The 16,959-nt window shown below is 46.1% G+C and overlaps 1 protein-coding gene across 4 annotated transcripts in view; it reads left to right on the forward strand.

Moving 5' to 3' along the window:
- The window catches only part of LOC146858425 (multidrug and toxin extrusion protein 2-like), a 564,202-nt gene extending 548,604 nt beyond the window's left edge, over nucleotides 1-15,598 (forward strand). For all 4 annotated transcript variants that reach the window (XM_085649344.1, XM_085649345.1, XM_085649346.1 and 1 more), the window contains one exon: nucleotides 13,748-15,598. In XM_085649344.1, coding sequence (XP_085505470.1) covers nucleotides 13,748-13,959 — 212 coding nt within the window. In that variant the 3' untranslated portion in view covers nucleotides 13,960-15,598. The remainder of the gene's footprint in view (nucleotides 1-13,747) is intronic.
- Nucleotides 15,599-16,959: the final 1,361 nt, after the last annotated feature.

Here is a 16,959-nt window from a genome sequence, read left to right on the forward strand (position 1 = left end):
TTGTCTTACCTAAAGACAATACTGTTGCCATATATTATGCAAACAAGTGTTTGTGTGGTGTTAATTAAACAGTGAAAGAAAGCATTGAAGTTATGCTTCTAGGTGATTCACTGAGGTGTTGCGGTGTAGATGGCACATCAGGTGGGCAAGCACAATGAAGATGCCCTCTGCAGAGTCTGACAACCTACCAAGAGTACAGTAAACCTCTGGAGGTTGTGAAGTGCATTTTCTTTGCTAGTGTTCCTGCAAATGTATCAGCTAGCTGCCCATCACAGCTGCAAACCTTCCAGGTTTTGGTTCGGAGTATTTTTCAGAAAGCTAGAGTTTTCCGAAAAGCCATATTAGTACAGAAAGCATTTAATTTAATAATTTTTACCTGTTCAGTTTGTGATGGAGGTTAAGGGTACTCGGGTCAGTCATGATTTTGATAGCACTGAAGTGGCCAAAAAGACTTTGGTTTTTTCACCTGTTGTAGAATGTGTAGGTTGCAATGTAGCCTTGTCTGTTGTCACAGGCAAGAGCAAGTGTCTGCATTCGGTTTAGAAACGTCTCTATCTACGTGCTTGGTTTTCCAGCAGTTAAGATTATAGGGCTATAAAATGTCCAATGAAGTCCTAGATAGCAGGGTCAGAGCTGATCATAGAAATACTAAGTATTTTTATGGTTGGCGAAACTGATGTTTATATGACTTAAAAGGCATTGTGGTGTTCTCTGTCTACTTTTTTAGTCTTTGTACTTGAACAATGACAACTGAAGTGCTTATTTAGTTAAGTTACTAACTCTCGCGCGCTGACTACAAGCGCCCGGCACTGTTAGCAACCTCCTGAGGCGGAAGCCGGGAGTTTTGACAGCCGGTAACTTTTTAAAAAATACTTGCAGAAATTTGTCTCTTTTAAACTTTGTGATTCCCTCTCTGGGCACTTATTTCTGTTTTCTCACCTGGCATCCCCCGCACAGCGGAATGATCGCTGCCGCGGCGTCAGTAACTTCGCCTGGCCGCCATTTCCTGGAATTCCCCAGGACACGCCCACCATCGCTGGCCGCGCCCCCTCCCAACACCTTCACCCGCCCTGCCTATAAAACATGTGCACCCATCGGACGCGCAGTAGACGAGCGCAGCGGGCGCGCCGAAGGCGCGCCTAAGGCAAGCCCGTCTGCACCCGTCCGCGTCCGAACGGGGCACGGGGCCCGCCACTCTGTCCGTATCACTCAATACTACCCTGCTGACCTACTTGACCTGCACGCCCCCTGGCCTTTAGCCCCATCTACACGCATGCTGCTTAACCGTCTTGGTCTGGGTCACACTCGAAACACTTTTCCAGAGTTTGATGCTTGCACAGACCCTACCCCTCCTCAATTTATCTCTCACCCCTCTCCCTGGTCCTCACCCTCCAGCCTTGAGCTCAAAGTGCGTTATCTTAACACCCGCTCACTCGTAAAACATCAGACGGAAATCTTTAATTTCCTAGACACCGATAACCCCGACATACTGTTTCTAACTGAAACTTGGCTGCACGACTGATCTTCCCCCAACATTTTGGCTGCCATTCCACCTGGTTACTACATTCTTCAAACCAATAGGACTTCCGGTAAACCCGGAGGGGGTGTGGCAGCCATCATCAGGCTCCATCAGATTTTCCACCCTTACCGTATCATGGATCCCTCAGGTTGACTGCCTTGCACTCAGACTGGATTCCCCAGTATCACCCCTTACTTGTGTCTTAGTCTACCGCCCCCCTCAGTCCATGCCTGACTTTCCATCTATGTTTGGAGATCTTTTATCCCAGGTAGTCATCAATAACTCTAAAATCCTAGTCCTCGGAGACTTCAACTACTGGCCCCAGGATGAGAAGGAAAGTGCCTGTTCGCTAGCTTTCTCCGACTTACTGCGCAGCTTGAACTGCTGCCAACATATAAACACCGCCACGCATACCAAAGGCCATTCACTGGATCAGGTCAGGACCTCTAATTTAGTGATCTCGGCCCCCCTTATACTGCCGTGTGCTTGGTCCGATCACTTCCTCATTTCCTTCTCCCTTAAAACTTCCACCTGTCCCAGCAGGCCCCTCGATACTAATCTCTTCGCCCGAAACTGGAATAAGACCGACATTAGCCAATTCATCAACCTACTCAGTACCTCCATTCCCCTGGAATCCTATTCATTAGACACACACGCCTCTAACCTAAGCCATTGGCTTGAGTCCGCCAGTGATGCGGTCGCCCCCTACAAACGGATCAAAACTAGACGTCTTCATGATGCTCAGAAATGGTTCTCTGAGGACCTTAAAGTTTTAAAGCTTGGTCTCAGACAAGCCAAGCGCCGGTGGCGCACAAACTACGCCCCCGAAGCCAGGGTAGAGTTTTTATCCCTACTCAACGGGTACAAATCCTCTATTGTATTAGCCAAAACCATGCACTTCTCTAACAAAATCTAACAAATCTAAAAGCATCTTCTCGATTGTGGAGGAGCTATCCCATCCAGACAGAGTTTCCATCAAACCCCTCCCTTCCCAGAAGCTCTGTAACTCCCTCAATCATTTTTTATCGAGAAGATTGCAAAAATCAAAAACAGTATTTCGGTGTTGCCCGTCTCGGACTCCATTGTGTTCCCAGACAACCCCCACGTTGACCCCCTTTATCCCCAGTCTCTCACTCAGATTCCCCCCATTACGGAGGCGGATTTCCCCGCCCTCCTTAGCAAAGTCACTTCAGGATCTCCCACTGACTGCTGCCCCCCCAAGCTCTTATGCAAGGTCTTCACTGCGTGTCCCGATCCCCCCCTTGGCACTGCTGAACAACTCCCTCACTTCCGGCCTAGTCCCTAGTATCTTTAAGACAGCTGAGGTAGTACCTATCTTAAAAAAACAGACAGCTGATCCTACGATCATGAGCAACTTCCGTCCCATCTCCCTTCTCCCTTACCTTGGAAAGGTGCTTGAGACCCATGTCACCAACATCCTGAGCTAGTTTGTTGAGTAGTCTCACTTCCTCGACTCCCAACAGGCCGGCTTCAGGCCCGCCCACTCTACTGAAATGGTCATACTTTCTGTCATGGAAGAACTGCGTAGGGGAGCTGACTGTAACACCAGCCAAGCCCTGGTGCTTCTGGATCTGTCGGCCGCCTTTGACACGGTCGACCACACCATCTTGGTCGACCGTGCCAGGCAGGCTGGGATAGGGGGTACCGCTCTTGACTGGATCCGCTAGTTTCTTACCAACCGCCAACAAGCGGTCCGGCTATCCCAGTTCTCTGCGGACAGGGTTGGGCTGACCTGCGGCGTGTCTCAGGGATCCTCTCTGTCCCCACTCCTCTTTAACCTTTATCTCACCCCTCTGATCAGTTCTCTCCGAGATAAAAATGTCTCCGCATTTAATTATGCGGACGACATCCAGTTAGTCTTTAACATCGACTCCTCGGACCAGTCAGTCTCCAACTTTCAAGCCATTCTTGGCCATATCAGTAATTGGATGGGGGCAAACCACCTGAAACTCAACCCCGACAAGACCGAACTGGTTCTTGTAGGAGGCCCTTGCAACCCCTGGAACTCTAACTTCTGGCCCTCCAGCCTGGGCCGTCTTCCCCGCCCTACTGATTCGGCAAAAAGTCTGGGGGTTATCATCACCAAAGACCTTTCGATGAAGCCCCAGATAAATGCTACTGTTTCTTCTTGCTTTTTTCAACTCTGTAAAATTCGGAAAATTGCGCGTTTTCTCACCATCGAAGCTCTTACCTTGGCCCTTCTGGCGTTAGTCATCTCTAGAATTGACTACGCCAATTCTTTGTATGTTGGCATCCCTGACTACCAGCTCAAACGCTTGCAGCTTGTTCAGAACCAGGCGGCCCGCCTCATCTTCCACCAACCGAGGCACCACCACACCCGCCCCTTGCTAAAATCCTTGCACTGGCTCCCCGTCTCTGAACGCTGCAAATTCAAGCTAGGATGACTCATCTTTAAATCTCTTGCCGGCCTTGGCCCCTCGTTCATTTCCTCTCTCATTCACCCATATGTTCCTTCCCGCAACCTGCGCTCGGCTCTTTTGGCTCTTCTTATAGTCCCCAAAGTCAAGCGTAAGAAATGGGGCGGTCGAAGATTCTCGTTCCTAGCTCCCTCCCTCTGGAACTCCCTCCCCCTGGACATAAGACTGGCTTCTCCCTACACCCATTTCAGATCCCTCCTCAAGACTCACTTTTTCCGCTCGGCGTACAACTAAACTAAACTAAATTTCCTTTTTTTTCAGTTTTCTCCTTCCCTCTTCACCTCTACTCTTGCCCTTACCTTTGCCTCCCTCTCACTCCTCAGGCAGTTGCTTTCCGCCCCCTCCCTCCGCGCCAAGAAACTGTATAGTGTACGCCGCGCTTTATAAATGCTTTTCACATCACATCTCCCATCCTTTGAACTGCAGTACTTATTGCTTCATAACATCTAGATAATCTCCCAATGTTTAGTCTGTAACTACATTTGAATGTGATGTTGACTCAGTGAGTCCTTAATTTGAGTCTATGCATAACTGTTTGTTAATGTTTTTGATACGTTAATTAGTCATTGTAGTTGCTATTGCAGTGCCTTGCCAAAAAGCCGAAGTCTGCAGCAATGCATTGTCACCAGATTTGCCAATTATGTTATTTATGAAGGACAAAAATCATTTGTTCTTACAGATATAATTACAGGGTTTCTTTTAATTCAGTTGCTTTCAGCTGCATGTTTCTTTCTGCTCCACCCACCCCTCTATCTAAGGAGGCGGAAAGACTGTTATTTTCAGAATTTTATGAAGCATAACATTGTCATCCAAGGCTATCTATTGATGCTCACGGAGAGGAGCATAATATGACACTTACGTTACTGAAATGTAACACTTTATGTACACAAACCTGAAGGGATTGTAGACGTACTGGATTAATAGCGATCTAGTATGAGGATGCACATACAGAGGATTTTTTCTCAAAACAGCTTCGTTTGTACCATACAAAGAGATTTATACTTGATCTGCTTAGAGACTGCAGTGCATATGCCAGCAGGAAAGTATAATGAGATCTTGTTACTTGATTAAGCAGAATGTGAAGAACCATATTGTGTAGGAATAGGCATTTCACTACAGATGCACATTATTACCCGTATAGGAACTCTTGGCAAAATGTGCTTGACAGTCGTTTTAGTGCTTTGAAAATTGATTGTAGAAGTATTGTATTGGTAGACATTCATTTGTTGCATGTGATGGATCCTCCAGAGGAATTGTGGGTAGCAGAGTAGACTAGTGCTGTAGTGACTTAGATTACTGAGTACTGGTGTACTGGTGAAATGCAAAGATAGATGCCTGTCATGGGATTCATTCCACCAATTCAAAATTCTCTGACCACATTAGTGAGAGGTTGTTATAAAAGGGGGGTCTCTAGATGGCAGGGGCTTGCACCTTTGTCCAAGTAGGGACCCTTCTTCCTAGTCAGGATAAGGGATTTACACTCCTAAAATAACCCCAGCTCACCCACTTGGTAGATTGGCACGAGTAGTCATGCTTATCTTAGAGGCAGTGTGTAAAGCATTTGCACATAACCAACAGTAATACAGTGTAAGCACTACAAAATGACGCCACACCAGTTAAGAAAAATATCCAATATTTTTATATACTTAAGACAAGACCAAAAACGATAAGAATCCACAATACAGTATTTAGAAATCTTCAGTTATCAAAATATGTTTGAAAAACAGTTCCTTGATGTCGATATCTCCGTCCAGGGTTATCACGGCATCGTGGGCCAGCTACGTTGTCTGGAAGACCCGCAAACAGTACCTTTAGAGATACAGGGCATCGCCGACCTCTTGTTGAGCTTCCGAAAGCACAGCGTCCGCAGGCTCTGGTTCCGGAGGTCGGTGCAGGAGTCGTCGGGCCCTTGAAGTCACAGTCGTTGCAGATCGACCTCCTCGCGGTTGAAGTCAGGAGCGCTGTCGGGTGCTGTAGTGCGAAGTGTAGCGGTGCGGCATGCTGTGCCCTCAGGTCGCGGTGCGAGCAGCGGCTTGGTGGTGGCGTCAGATTTCGGCGTTGGTGAGACCAGGGTCGCGGTGCAAAGTGAATGCAGGTGCTCCACGTGGTGCTGGCAGGTCACGGTGCAAGCAGTGGCGCTACCGTTGCTGAAGCACTGTCGTCGGCTGACGAACTGGAGTCGATGACGCATGCAGGCCAAGGCTGCGATGCGGGATGAGAGCGGTGCATCATGTAACTTACGAGCGGTGGCCTTGAACAATGGTGCAAGCAGCGGCGTCTATTTCGGCATGGAGCTTCATCGTCGGGGGTACCAAGGCGTCGTCACGAAGTGAGGCTGTGCGGGGCCCACAGGTCACGGTGGGAGCAGCGGCTCGGTTGCAGCATCAGCAGGCAGCGGCGGTGATACCAGTTGCGGTGGTGCCCTGTGTGGTGCCTTCAGGACACGGAGTTGGCAGTGGCATTGTAGACGGCGTAGGGTTGCTTTTTCTTCTGTTGTAGCACCAATCACACAGTTCCCAGTGCTGAGGGCAGAAGAGCTTGAAGTTTTTGCTGTTCCTGATCTTGAACAGGGGGCAAGCTCTACCTCAATCCCTTGGAGAAACTCACAAAAGTAGATTGCAGAAAGTTCAGTCCAGTCCTTTCACTGCCCCAGACAGAAGTAGCCACTGCAGGCAACACAGCAAAGCCCACAAAAAAGTGTTAATTCTTCCTCATAGCTTCTCCAGCTCTTCTTCTTGGCAGTCTTCTTGGTCCAAAAGAGTTCTAAAGTTCAAGGGTTTGGCCCCCAATAGTTATACCACAGAGTGTCCGTGCCCAACCAAAACCAGTTCTGCCCTCTCTGGTGTGGCTTCCTGGCAGGAGGTGGAGAGGGCATGGTCAGAGGCAGACCAGGCCATTCAGGTGCAAGGCCCTCCCCCTACTCTAAATGCAGCCCAGGTCTGTTCAGCCCTTTCCTGACCCACCTAGACTTTCTGGAGCCTCTGCTGCTCCCCAGTCCCTGGCATCCAAAACCCAGACAGTCAATCCACAAACCCAACAGAGGCCTGCTGGATGGCTGAGCAAGAAAATACCTACTTTCTAAAAGTGGTATTTTCAAACACCGACTGTAAATATCACCTTCACTAAAAGATGAATCTTTAAATTCTGAGGTCAGGCATTCTAAACTTTATTTTCCTACCTAGTTCCCAGAGCCAGTTATGTTTATAAGAGGTTATAAACAAACCCCCTCCCCCCCCCCCCCCCCATTCTGTCCTATGGGGAACAGGTAGCCTTGCAATAGTGAACAAGCATTGGCATAGCCAATAGGTCTCGCTTTTGGGACCTCATAAGTGTTTAGCCATGCAACTGTTGCATAACTAAATACTTATAAGGTCCCAAAAGCGAGACCTATTGGCTATGCCAATGCTTGTTAGCTAAGCTACGAGACGTATTTTGTTCTAACACAGAAAAGAATACACTAAAAGTAACAGAGCTTCTTGGATTAAGTTATTAGGATTAAAATACAAAGGCCAGAGTTGAGTGAGTGTTAAATGAGTGAGTATGCACACTTGTTAATCATGCTGTCCCAAATTAACCATCTTTTTGGGTCAAGCTGTTTTTGGGGGAGGGGTGGACCACGGCTCAGTTAAACACCCCTGTTTGCATAGCATGCACCATATCTTCCCTCCCTCCCTCCTGGTAGCCTAGTATGACCTTACTACCATGATTAATGGTAACATGTCCAAAACGTCTGGAACAGGGCACAAAACGAATCTGTTTTACAGGATGTTCATAGGGAAAATATTTGTAATCAAGGGGAAAATAAAAAACTGAATTCTCGTGTTTCCTAACATTATGGATGCCTAATGTATGCTGTGCATTCTTTACTCACACAGAGGGTTAGAAAAATAGATGTAATTTTCAAATGTATGTGAATATCACACATATACGTTTGACAATTACGGAACAATAGCAGGGTCGGGCTGTGACAGAAGATAGGCCCCACGTTAGTGTATTAGCCCCCCCAAAAAGTGGCAAAAGTAAATGCACGGTGTATAAGTGTTTTGCAATGTATGGAAGACTGCATAGATTTTAGCTTGCCGTAGGCAATGTTTGTTTTAATATTGGGGAAATCGACAGTAAAAACCGGTCCAGTCGACCATAAAACAGGACCACAAAGAGCTAAAACCCCGGGAATGTGTGCGAATACCTGGCTAGCATTAAAGGTCGCACACGTGCAAAGGCGTAACTTCCGCTTGGCAAGGGTTGCTTGTGTAAAGATCTACCTTTCTGGATCGAGGCATCACAAAACGAAATGAAGAAACAGCACAAGCTGCAAAACAACTGCAAACAGTACAAGAAAGTGGGGCAAAAAAAACCAGAAAGCTGTACTAAATATGACAGCGGTGCTCCGGTGATCTGGAAATTCCATGAACCGCTGAGCTGAGAAATGTATTGTAGCAGCATTTGTGGGCTGCAGATCAACAACAGGGTTGCGTGAGTACTACGAAAATCAAACAAAAATAACTGGATTATAGGGCAGTCTTCCAGCTTGTGTTTGGATATGACGGACTCCTGGCTAAAGGTTTTTATTCTGCTTGGTTTTCTAACTGTTCAGTTTTACAATAAAACAAGGCTTCAGTACAGCATGACACCCTGTCGTTTTTGAAGTTTTTCTCCAGGAACAGTGGGATACAGTTGAAGGACACGCACCTTTGTCAGCGTCCGGGGAAAGCCTTTAAAGTGAAATACTTCCTGTCTCCAGGGAGTGAGTTAAACCGCGCATGAAAGTTAAAAACAAGCATTGGACACGCGGCCGCGAAAGTGACGCGGCCGTGAATGACAAAAAGCAAAATTAAAATAAACAAGCTTTGGCCACGGCCGCGAAAGTGACGCGGCCGCGAATGACAAAAGCAAAATTTAAATAAACAAGCTTTGGCCACGGCCGCGAAAGTGACGCGGCCGCGAATGACAAAAGCAAAATTAAAATAAACAAGCTTTGGCCATGCGGCCGCGATAGTGATCGCGGTTGCGATCGCGCGCTGCGAGCGCAGCGGAGGAAAGACACATAGCGCTGTGCGCATGCACGCTCACTTGCACGCAAGCGTTAGGCCACAGGCAGCACTTTGAAAAGCCGTATACAAAATGTCTTGGCCAGACCAGCGCATGCGCTGGATCAGGCAAGACCTAAAAACGAAATTGGCAGTAATTCGCTATCAGGACATGCCACACACACCAGGGCATGTCCTACCTTTCACATACACTGCACCCTGCCCACAGGGGTACCTTGGGCCTACATTAGGGGTGACTGAAATGTAAGAAAAGGGAAGGTTAGGGCCTGGCAAGTGGGTACACTTGCCAAGTCGACATGGCAGTCCCAGACTGCATACTGGATCTGCAATGGCAGGCCAGTTACATTTACAGGCTGTTTGTGTGGGTGGCACAATCCAGTGCTGCAGCCCACTAACAGTATTTGATTTACAGGCCCTGGCACACTCAGTGCACTTTACTAAGTACTGATACATAAATCAAATAGGCCAATTATGGAAACACAAATCCATAACACATTTTACCACAGGAGCACTTGCACTGATCAGCAGTGAGAAAAGTGCACAGAAACACTAAGCCAGCACAAACGAGTCAAAACCGGGAGGTCAGAAAGCAAAAACCCAGGGGAAACACGCCAAAAGATGCCAAGTCTAACAGAGCTGTTGCCATTTAAGGAATCTATAATACTGCTGTGTAGTCCTCTATGCATGTTTTCTCTTCAGGTACTTACTTTCACTCCGATGCTCAAGTGATACATTGTTTGTAAAACTGGTAGTTCAACTCATCTTGAGGTAAAACGTTTGAATGCCGTTTCCTTCCAAATGTGTATGTAATAATAATAATACCTAATCTGGAGAGGAAATTGTGTCTGTTTAAAGAAAGAGATAGTTACCTTCACTGATATAATTTTGATGGATATTTCTAACTGCAGATTTCTCACCTTGGAATACTCTTGAGGCTGGATCCAGAAACTTTTCTTCATGCAGCTCTGCATTGGCTTTGTACCATCCCTGAAGTGACTGAGTGGTACCTCATATAAGCATCACCTCTGCATGCGGACATCCGTTCCCTTCTTATTGTGCCTTGCAACACTGATTGGGAGCTCGGCTTCTCAATTTTGACTTCCAAACAAATTTGCGGTGCTAGTGCACGTTGTCCCTTCCTCAAATGACAGGTTTTACACCATGTTGTGACTATAGAAAGTAAATGTTGGTCACAAGCCCACACTAGGTATGTCTCTGGTGCTTGGGCTTGGGACACGACTCAGTTATGCGATAAATGCACCTAAAGGCGATCTGGGGCTGAGAAGCGAAGTTTTATGTTAAACATAAGAAGTCGAAGCCCTCGCATAAGTCCCGCTCTCAGTGATTCTATTTCACTCCCGATGCCACTCTAAGTTGTCCCTTTTGATACTCAGTATTCAAAGAGGTGTGCCAAGGTATTACAATGTCAGTCAATTTCCCTGTAGTTCCCTGGTCAAGGAGCCAATTGCTCAACTGATTCTGTTGTGTCCCGAGTTTCCCAGGCCATCTGTGACTCTGCAGCAAGTTGAAACCTTCTAGGAGGCCACGCTGCAGATTTTAAGTGCACCTCGGGCTCCCTCTGGTGCACCTCGGGGCCCCAGGGAACACCAGGGGATCTCTAGTTGTTTTCCAACTGGCAGATGCCCCTCTGCACCATCTGACCCCTGGGCACCTGTACTCGGCTGTGTACCAACTCAGTCTCGAATGTCCACTCTGGTTCCAAGACCTGCACCAGGCCCTTACTTGTTGATAACAGTACCAAAGAAACCAGTGTCATAAGAGGACTCTGATGATTCGAAAGTTTGACACATAACTAACTTAAGCGCAGTCTCAACCGATGTCACTTTACAAGAGTAAAAAAAGCTCAGCGAGTCGTCATACAGCTTGACTCTGGTCCAGACTCTCTATGAGTGCCTATGCACCAGTAAAGGCTCTGCTATCTTTATGATTCCTAACGAGGGACACCCAAGATGGGGTAATGATGTTGGAGGGGTGGGAGTTTGTTTCTCCCTCCTTAATATATATAGATGACAACTGTGCTTGCATACTAGAGACCAGTGTGCTTAATACCGACCCTGAAACAAGGTTTGACTCGCCACCTGAATCACCAACTGAAGAGTGCATAATTTTCAGTATTGGGCCGAAAGGCATCTGAGGTCCTGAATTTGAAGGTGCCTTTATTCGATACCAAAATGAACATCCTTAATGAAATGTTGACTCTCGTGCCAGCACTTGCTTCCATTTAACAACGCCCTCACTCATACCTTGATGTTGATGGGCACTTGGTCAAAGCCTTGCTCCTACCCAATATTGAATAGGCGCAGGTGGCCGCACACCTCAGACCAGCTCCTGGTGACCCTGATTTTCTTACTAAAGTTCCTACTCCAGAGAACACTGTGGTTCAGACTTCAGCGTGTAAGGTGAACCACCAGTTTATTCCCCACTACACCTTTGGAGTGGGAGTCCAAGAGTATAGAGGCATTTGACAAACATACGTTTTCCTTTTCCAGCCTGCCGTTGTGAACGTTAAATGTTGTTTGTTTATTGGGTCGCTCCACAGGTGTTTTCTGAGATATGGCCAGGGAGATCTTGCCTGCAGTACTGTAAGACCTTAGGTCCTCTCTGGCCCAGATAATTCGTGGTGGACAAGATGCGGCCAAATTTGTGGTTTGTGCTGGCCTAGATGCTACACGTCGCCTAGAACTGGCCGTTGGCACTAATATTGAGATCCTGCGACACGTATGGATGTGTTCCACAGGTTTTTCCAGAGATGTACAAACCGCTCATATGAGTATGTCCTTTGAGGATTCTCAACTTTTCGTTGGAAAACCTAAATCTGCCTTGGAGTGTTGTAAGGAAAGTCAAGCCACATCATGCTTTCTGGGTCTGCTCATCCCTACCAAGCAATTGCTTCATCAGTTCAGAGGCCACTCTAGGGCCGAGGTGTAGGCAAAGACAGTCTCTCCCAGCTCTACAGCAGTCACCCCAATCTTGTGGCCTGGTTGTGTGTCTGGCAGGCAGTGCGCAGGTCCGCACGGACACCAGTCCTCCCAGTCCCCTTCATCTGCGGCAACTGCCACCCAACTGCTTTAGTTTGCTCTTAGTGATAAACATCCATTCTGTGGGGGGCTTGATTCAGCAGTTTCTGGTAAGCCCTTAATTTGATCTTAATGTTTATCATGTGTACGCCCTTCAAGTTGATGCATAGCTGCTTCCCGAGTCTTCTGACTTTCAAGGCTGTGTTCCTTATTGTGATTACTTCATCTTGCAGCGTGTGTGAACTTCAGGCCTTATCAATGCAACCGCCCTACACCACATTATTCCCAGACAAACTGGACTTGGGTGTTCTTCTTTCCAAAACTCGTGCTAAGGGCTCTGGGGCCTTCTTGCCTGCGTTCTTTGTCCCCTCTCCTTTCAAAAGAGGAAGAGGGGCTTAATCAGCTGGACCCCAAAAGGGCTTAAGCTATTATATTGATCTGACCAAATAACATGTGAACGATCAGCTGTTTTTAGGTTTCTCCGGTGTGAAGAAGTGAAGGCTATGCAGAGGAGGACCCTGTTGACGTGTATCGTTCTCTGCTTTAATATCTGCTATGAGCTGGTAAAAGAGAAGTTGCCAGAAGGCCCTGGAGCTCATTCCACCAGGTCTAAAGCTGCTACCACTGCAGTGGTACACGGACTTCCTGTACTTGATATCTGCCAGGCTACGACGTGGGTGTTGGTACATACATCCCCGAAGAACTGCTGTATTGACAGCCGGGTCCAGAGGGGAGGGCATTTTGCTTGCTTGGTCTTGCAGAACCTTTTTTTGGTCTGATTCCACTCCACACATCATCCTACCTGGAGCGGTACTGCCTTGGTATTTATTGTAAGGTGAGGAATCTGTGATTAGAAATATACATCAGAAGGACAAGTTACTTACCTTTTGTAACTCTTTCTGGTGCATACTCTATCTTACCATAGATTTTTCACTGCCTCCTACCACCACGTTCTCTGGTGAGGCCTCTTTTTTAACAACTAAGAAGGTCCCAAATTTGGAATCAACACACTGTATCAACATTGTTCACTCTCTGCGTCTGTTGGCAAGGAAAGACAAACAAAAGAAGAAGAAACTTATGTCTGCTCACATGGGTGGCGCTCTATGCGGGTCCGCTCTGTCACTTCCAGAGTGGTACGGAGCCGTACAGTAACACCTACTGGTTCACAGGAGTATTGTAGGCGAAAACTTTCCATACCTAGTCTAGTGCCTGGGGAGTGTTCAAAGACGGGAAATCTGAGGTTAGATAGAGTATGTACCAGAAAGAGCATTACCATAGGTAAGTAACTTGTTCTTCTGATGAGTACTTGTTTTCCTGTGCATAATCTTTCTAGCCCACTTGTCATTTCTTCTCTTAGCTTGGAATATTTTGAGTCCGTCTCCATTGAGAAGTATCTAAATACCTGAGGAAACTAGCTTCCTACTTACAATTTACAGTAAGGCTTGGGAAAAGCTTTGCAGTTTTCTGGAATTATCTGGCAACTGTGACTACTACAAACTTGAACAACATGCAAAGTATTCTTCAGAATCTACTTAATGACCTTAACCTTTTTCTTTTCACAAACAAACATTTGTATATGCTTAATCCCTGCAACTTAGTATGTCTGATTGGATTCGAAATCTTGAGATTGCAGATGGTGTCATTTTGTCTGTTCATAATTGTGTACATTTTGTTCTGCAGTGGAAATCGAAGATGATGAGACTTTCCTGAATGATAGCCACACTGATGACCAGTGCATTGTAGAAGAAAGCCCTCCTTGTGCCGTGACAACTGTTGGGGAAGTGTTATCTGTGCAAGCTCTCCTTCTTCGTAGAAGTTTTGCTCTGGTTGTTGCTGTTTTAGTGTTGCTTGTAGGGCTGCTAATAAGACTTACTTTAACTGGCAATGGCTAGATGACAGTGATTTGATGCAAACTAACAAGGGGAAGCTGGATGAAAACCAGAACCAACTTCCAATAGAAACCCATTGCTAAGATGAAAATCGGGACTGCAGAAAGAGGATTGTGAGCCTTCTTGAAGTTCCTTGGAACTTCTTTGGGCAGGTTGATAAAAGATGCTATGGTTTGTAAGCATAATTTTGAAAGTGTAATATTTTGAGGAGTGCAGCCAAATGACAGTATCCCTTCAGTCCTATGCTCTTATACATCATTGAATTGAAGAGTTCACATTGGTGGTGAGGAGGTGATGTAAGACCTAATCAAGAACAATATTTAAGTGGGAAACTTAAGTATAGAACTCAAACCTTATTGGGGTGATAATGATCTTGACAAGAAGGTACTATGTAATATAGTAACTTGAGCAAAACCAAGCTCTAATTAGCACTTTCTGCATTTTAAAATAGATCAGAAACCTACATGTTATTTTTGGTTTGCGTACTACAATTCAAGCATCATATCATTCTAAATGTTCTCTGAACTGTATATGGTCTTTGAGGAAAACAGAATTAGGTATTTAAAGGCACACTAATCAGTGGTGTATCAAGTTGAGTACGCTGTAACTTCAACATCTTGTTATATCATAAATCACAGTCAAAGTCCACTATCACAGATGTAATTGAATGCCCCGGGTCTTCTCCTCAGTCGCATCACCAACTCCTCCTACAGCTGCATGCAGTGATAGAAAGCCTGCATTTTGACACACGTGTTTTGTCTTGCCAGGCTTCACTCCTGTGTTAGGGCGGCCTCAATTCGCCTTTGGTCCCACCTGTACGTTTTCTGCTCCTATTATGTTGGTCTTGTGTTGTCCATTTCGTCACATTCTTCAGGCTTAACGACCCGAAGGTAAGTGGAGAACTGGGCCACGACCTGGGTGCACAGTGCTGTGTAGTCATTTTTTGTGTGGCCGCCACAACTTGCCAACAAAGCAGGTACATAATCACGTGTTTCTACTTTTGCACCAGTATATAATCATGTGGCTTTAAAATATTGCTCACAAACCCTACAACTCCCCTCCTTCCCCCCCCCAACTCGTCCACGGACAGTAAAACTACTATTTAGTACTGCCCTTTTGCCAGTATCACACCTGAATGCCACTTTGATCTACCTCTGTTTCCAAAGTGGCTTGGATCATCGCTTACTTGCATCCATTTTTTTGTTTGTAATGTAGTATCCCAGAATATTATACCTAAATCTAAATTGCCATTATATGCCAGTCCCTTCTTCAAAAGAAAACCTCCCGCTAGAGGAAGGAGGGGAGAGAGAGTCATTACATAGGACCTCTACATCTCCAAAACCACTGAAACATTTTGCAAAACCAGATTAGAACAACGTTCTGGTCAAACAAAAGTAGAACATTAGTATTTATAGCAGCAGTTAACCATTAATTAAAAGTAGATCTTTCTACAGTCAAAAAAGTGTCAGTTAAACTTTCAATCAAAAGAAATTGCAGTTTATACATTTTCCATAATGGTATTCTGAAGCACTTTGCCTGGAGGCACAATTGGAGCAAGCACTTTATATATGTAATTACAGCCTTATTTGCAAAGTGGACTTAATGGTTCAAAGTCAAACCAATAAAAATATTTGTAAATAAATTAATAATCTGCCTTTTTCTGACTACTTTTGTCTCTGTTAATGTGGGTGTTGCTTGATTTTCCAAATCTCTCTACCTCCCAGCTGAAGATGAATTTAGTTGCTGGTGCTTTAGAATGTGAGCAGCTTGCTCATACATAAGTTGCTTCTCCTGCTGTCTGTTTCCAACAAAATCACCTCCAAAGCTGTGGTTCAAGACCTGAACTGTTCTCTTACACCAATTCTATTGCACTGAATTGGCGCTCATCTTATCACTCATTCTGTGTCTTCATGTGTTTGGTCTTCACAATAATTTCTGTATTTGTAGCATGTGTTGGCTGCAGATACGAATGCTATGCACACTCCTGCCATCTAGTGTTGGGTTGTGACTCTACTACTTGTTTTTCTTGAATATGTCTTTTGTGGGTGATGTGACGTTGTGACTACTCCTCTTCGAGTGAATGGTGAATGAGCATGTTCAACAGCCCCATTGTTAGATTGATTTTTTTTTCCCCACCATCGGCTTCAGATGGATAATGCTGGAGCTCCATGCAACTTTGGGGCCCTCGCGACTTCTTGACCCGAAAAGGACTAGGAGCAATTTATCCTTGACGATCCCTCGTTTCTGTTCTCCATCGACTTCATCAACCATCGGATTTGTATCCGATGACCTTCACTGTTCCGCCTACTAGGCAGCTTCCTGGTGCGTACCCCTTACTCTGTGCGACTGAAAATGCTCGGCTCTGGGTGAAGGAAGGTAAGAGAAACAGGGATTTGTGAAAGTGTCCACAGAGCTGGCAAAGTACGACTAGCTTAATGGAGATGGTGGCAGAGACAGAATTCTCTGCAGAGGAAGAACAGGTCAGCAGCGAGGAAGAGGAAGACTGTACTAAAGGTGGTGTCCTCTTTGAGGTCCACACTATGTCCCATCTGATGACTTCAATCATCGTGAGGAGGAGGGCCTGTATGAACAGTCACCTCCAGCTGTGGAAATCCTCAAGGCACCTATGAATATGAGATCCTGACCCGCAGCTAAGACTACTACAAGGGCTGTGAGTACCTAGGCTCACCAGACTCTAGCAAACATTGACACTTACGCCCACCACTGCCTTGGTGCACCACAGCCTACGGGATCTGGTTGACATGGAGAGTGTGCCTCGGATCCGAGATGGGATGATACCAGAATTGATCCGAATTGAGCTCAAGGGCAAATTTGGAGAGGGTCGTCACCCCTCGCAGCTGCAGCAGCACTTGAGGAAATTCAGTTTTCGTATTTAGCCACCATTTTGTGTCTTTCCGCCATCTTGTGTTGCCCTCACTCAGGCAGCACGGTGAACGAGGTGTTGTTTTCCCTCATCCTACTGCAACGTGTCAAATAACCTCC

Source organism: Triturus cristatus, chromosome 3_2, assembly GCF_964204655.1.
Source record: "Triturus cristatus chromosome 3_2, aTriCri1.1, whole genome shotgun sequence".
Taxonomy (NCBI): Eukaryota; Metazoa; Chordata; class Amphibia; order Caudata; family Salamandridae; genus Triturus; species Triturus cristatus.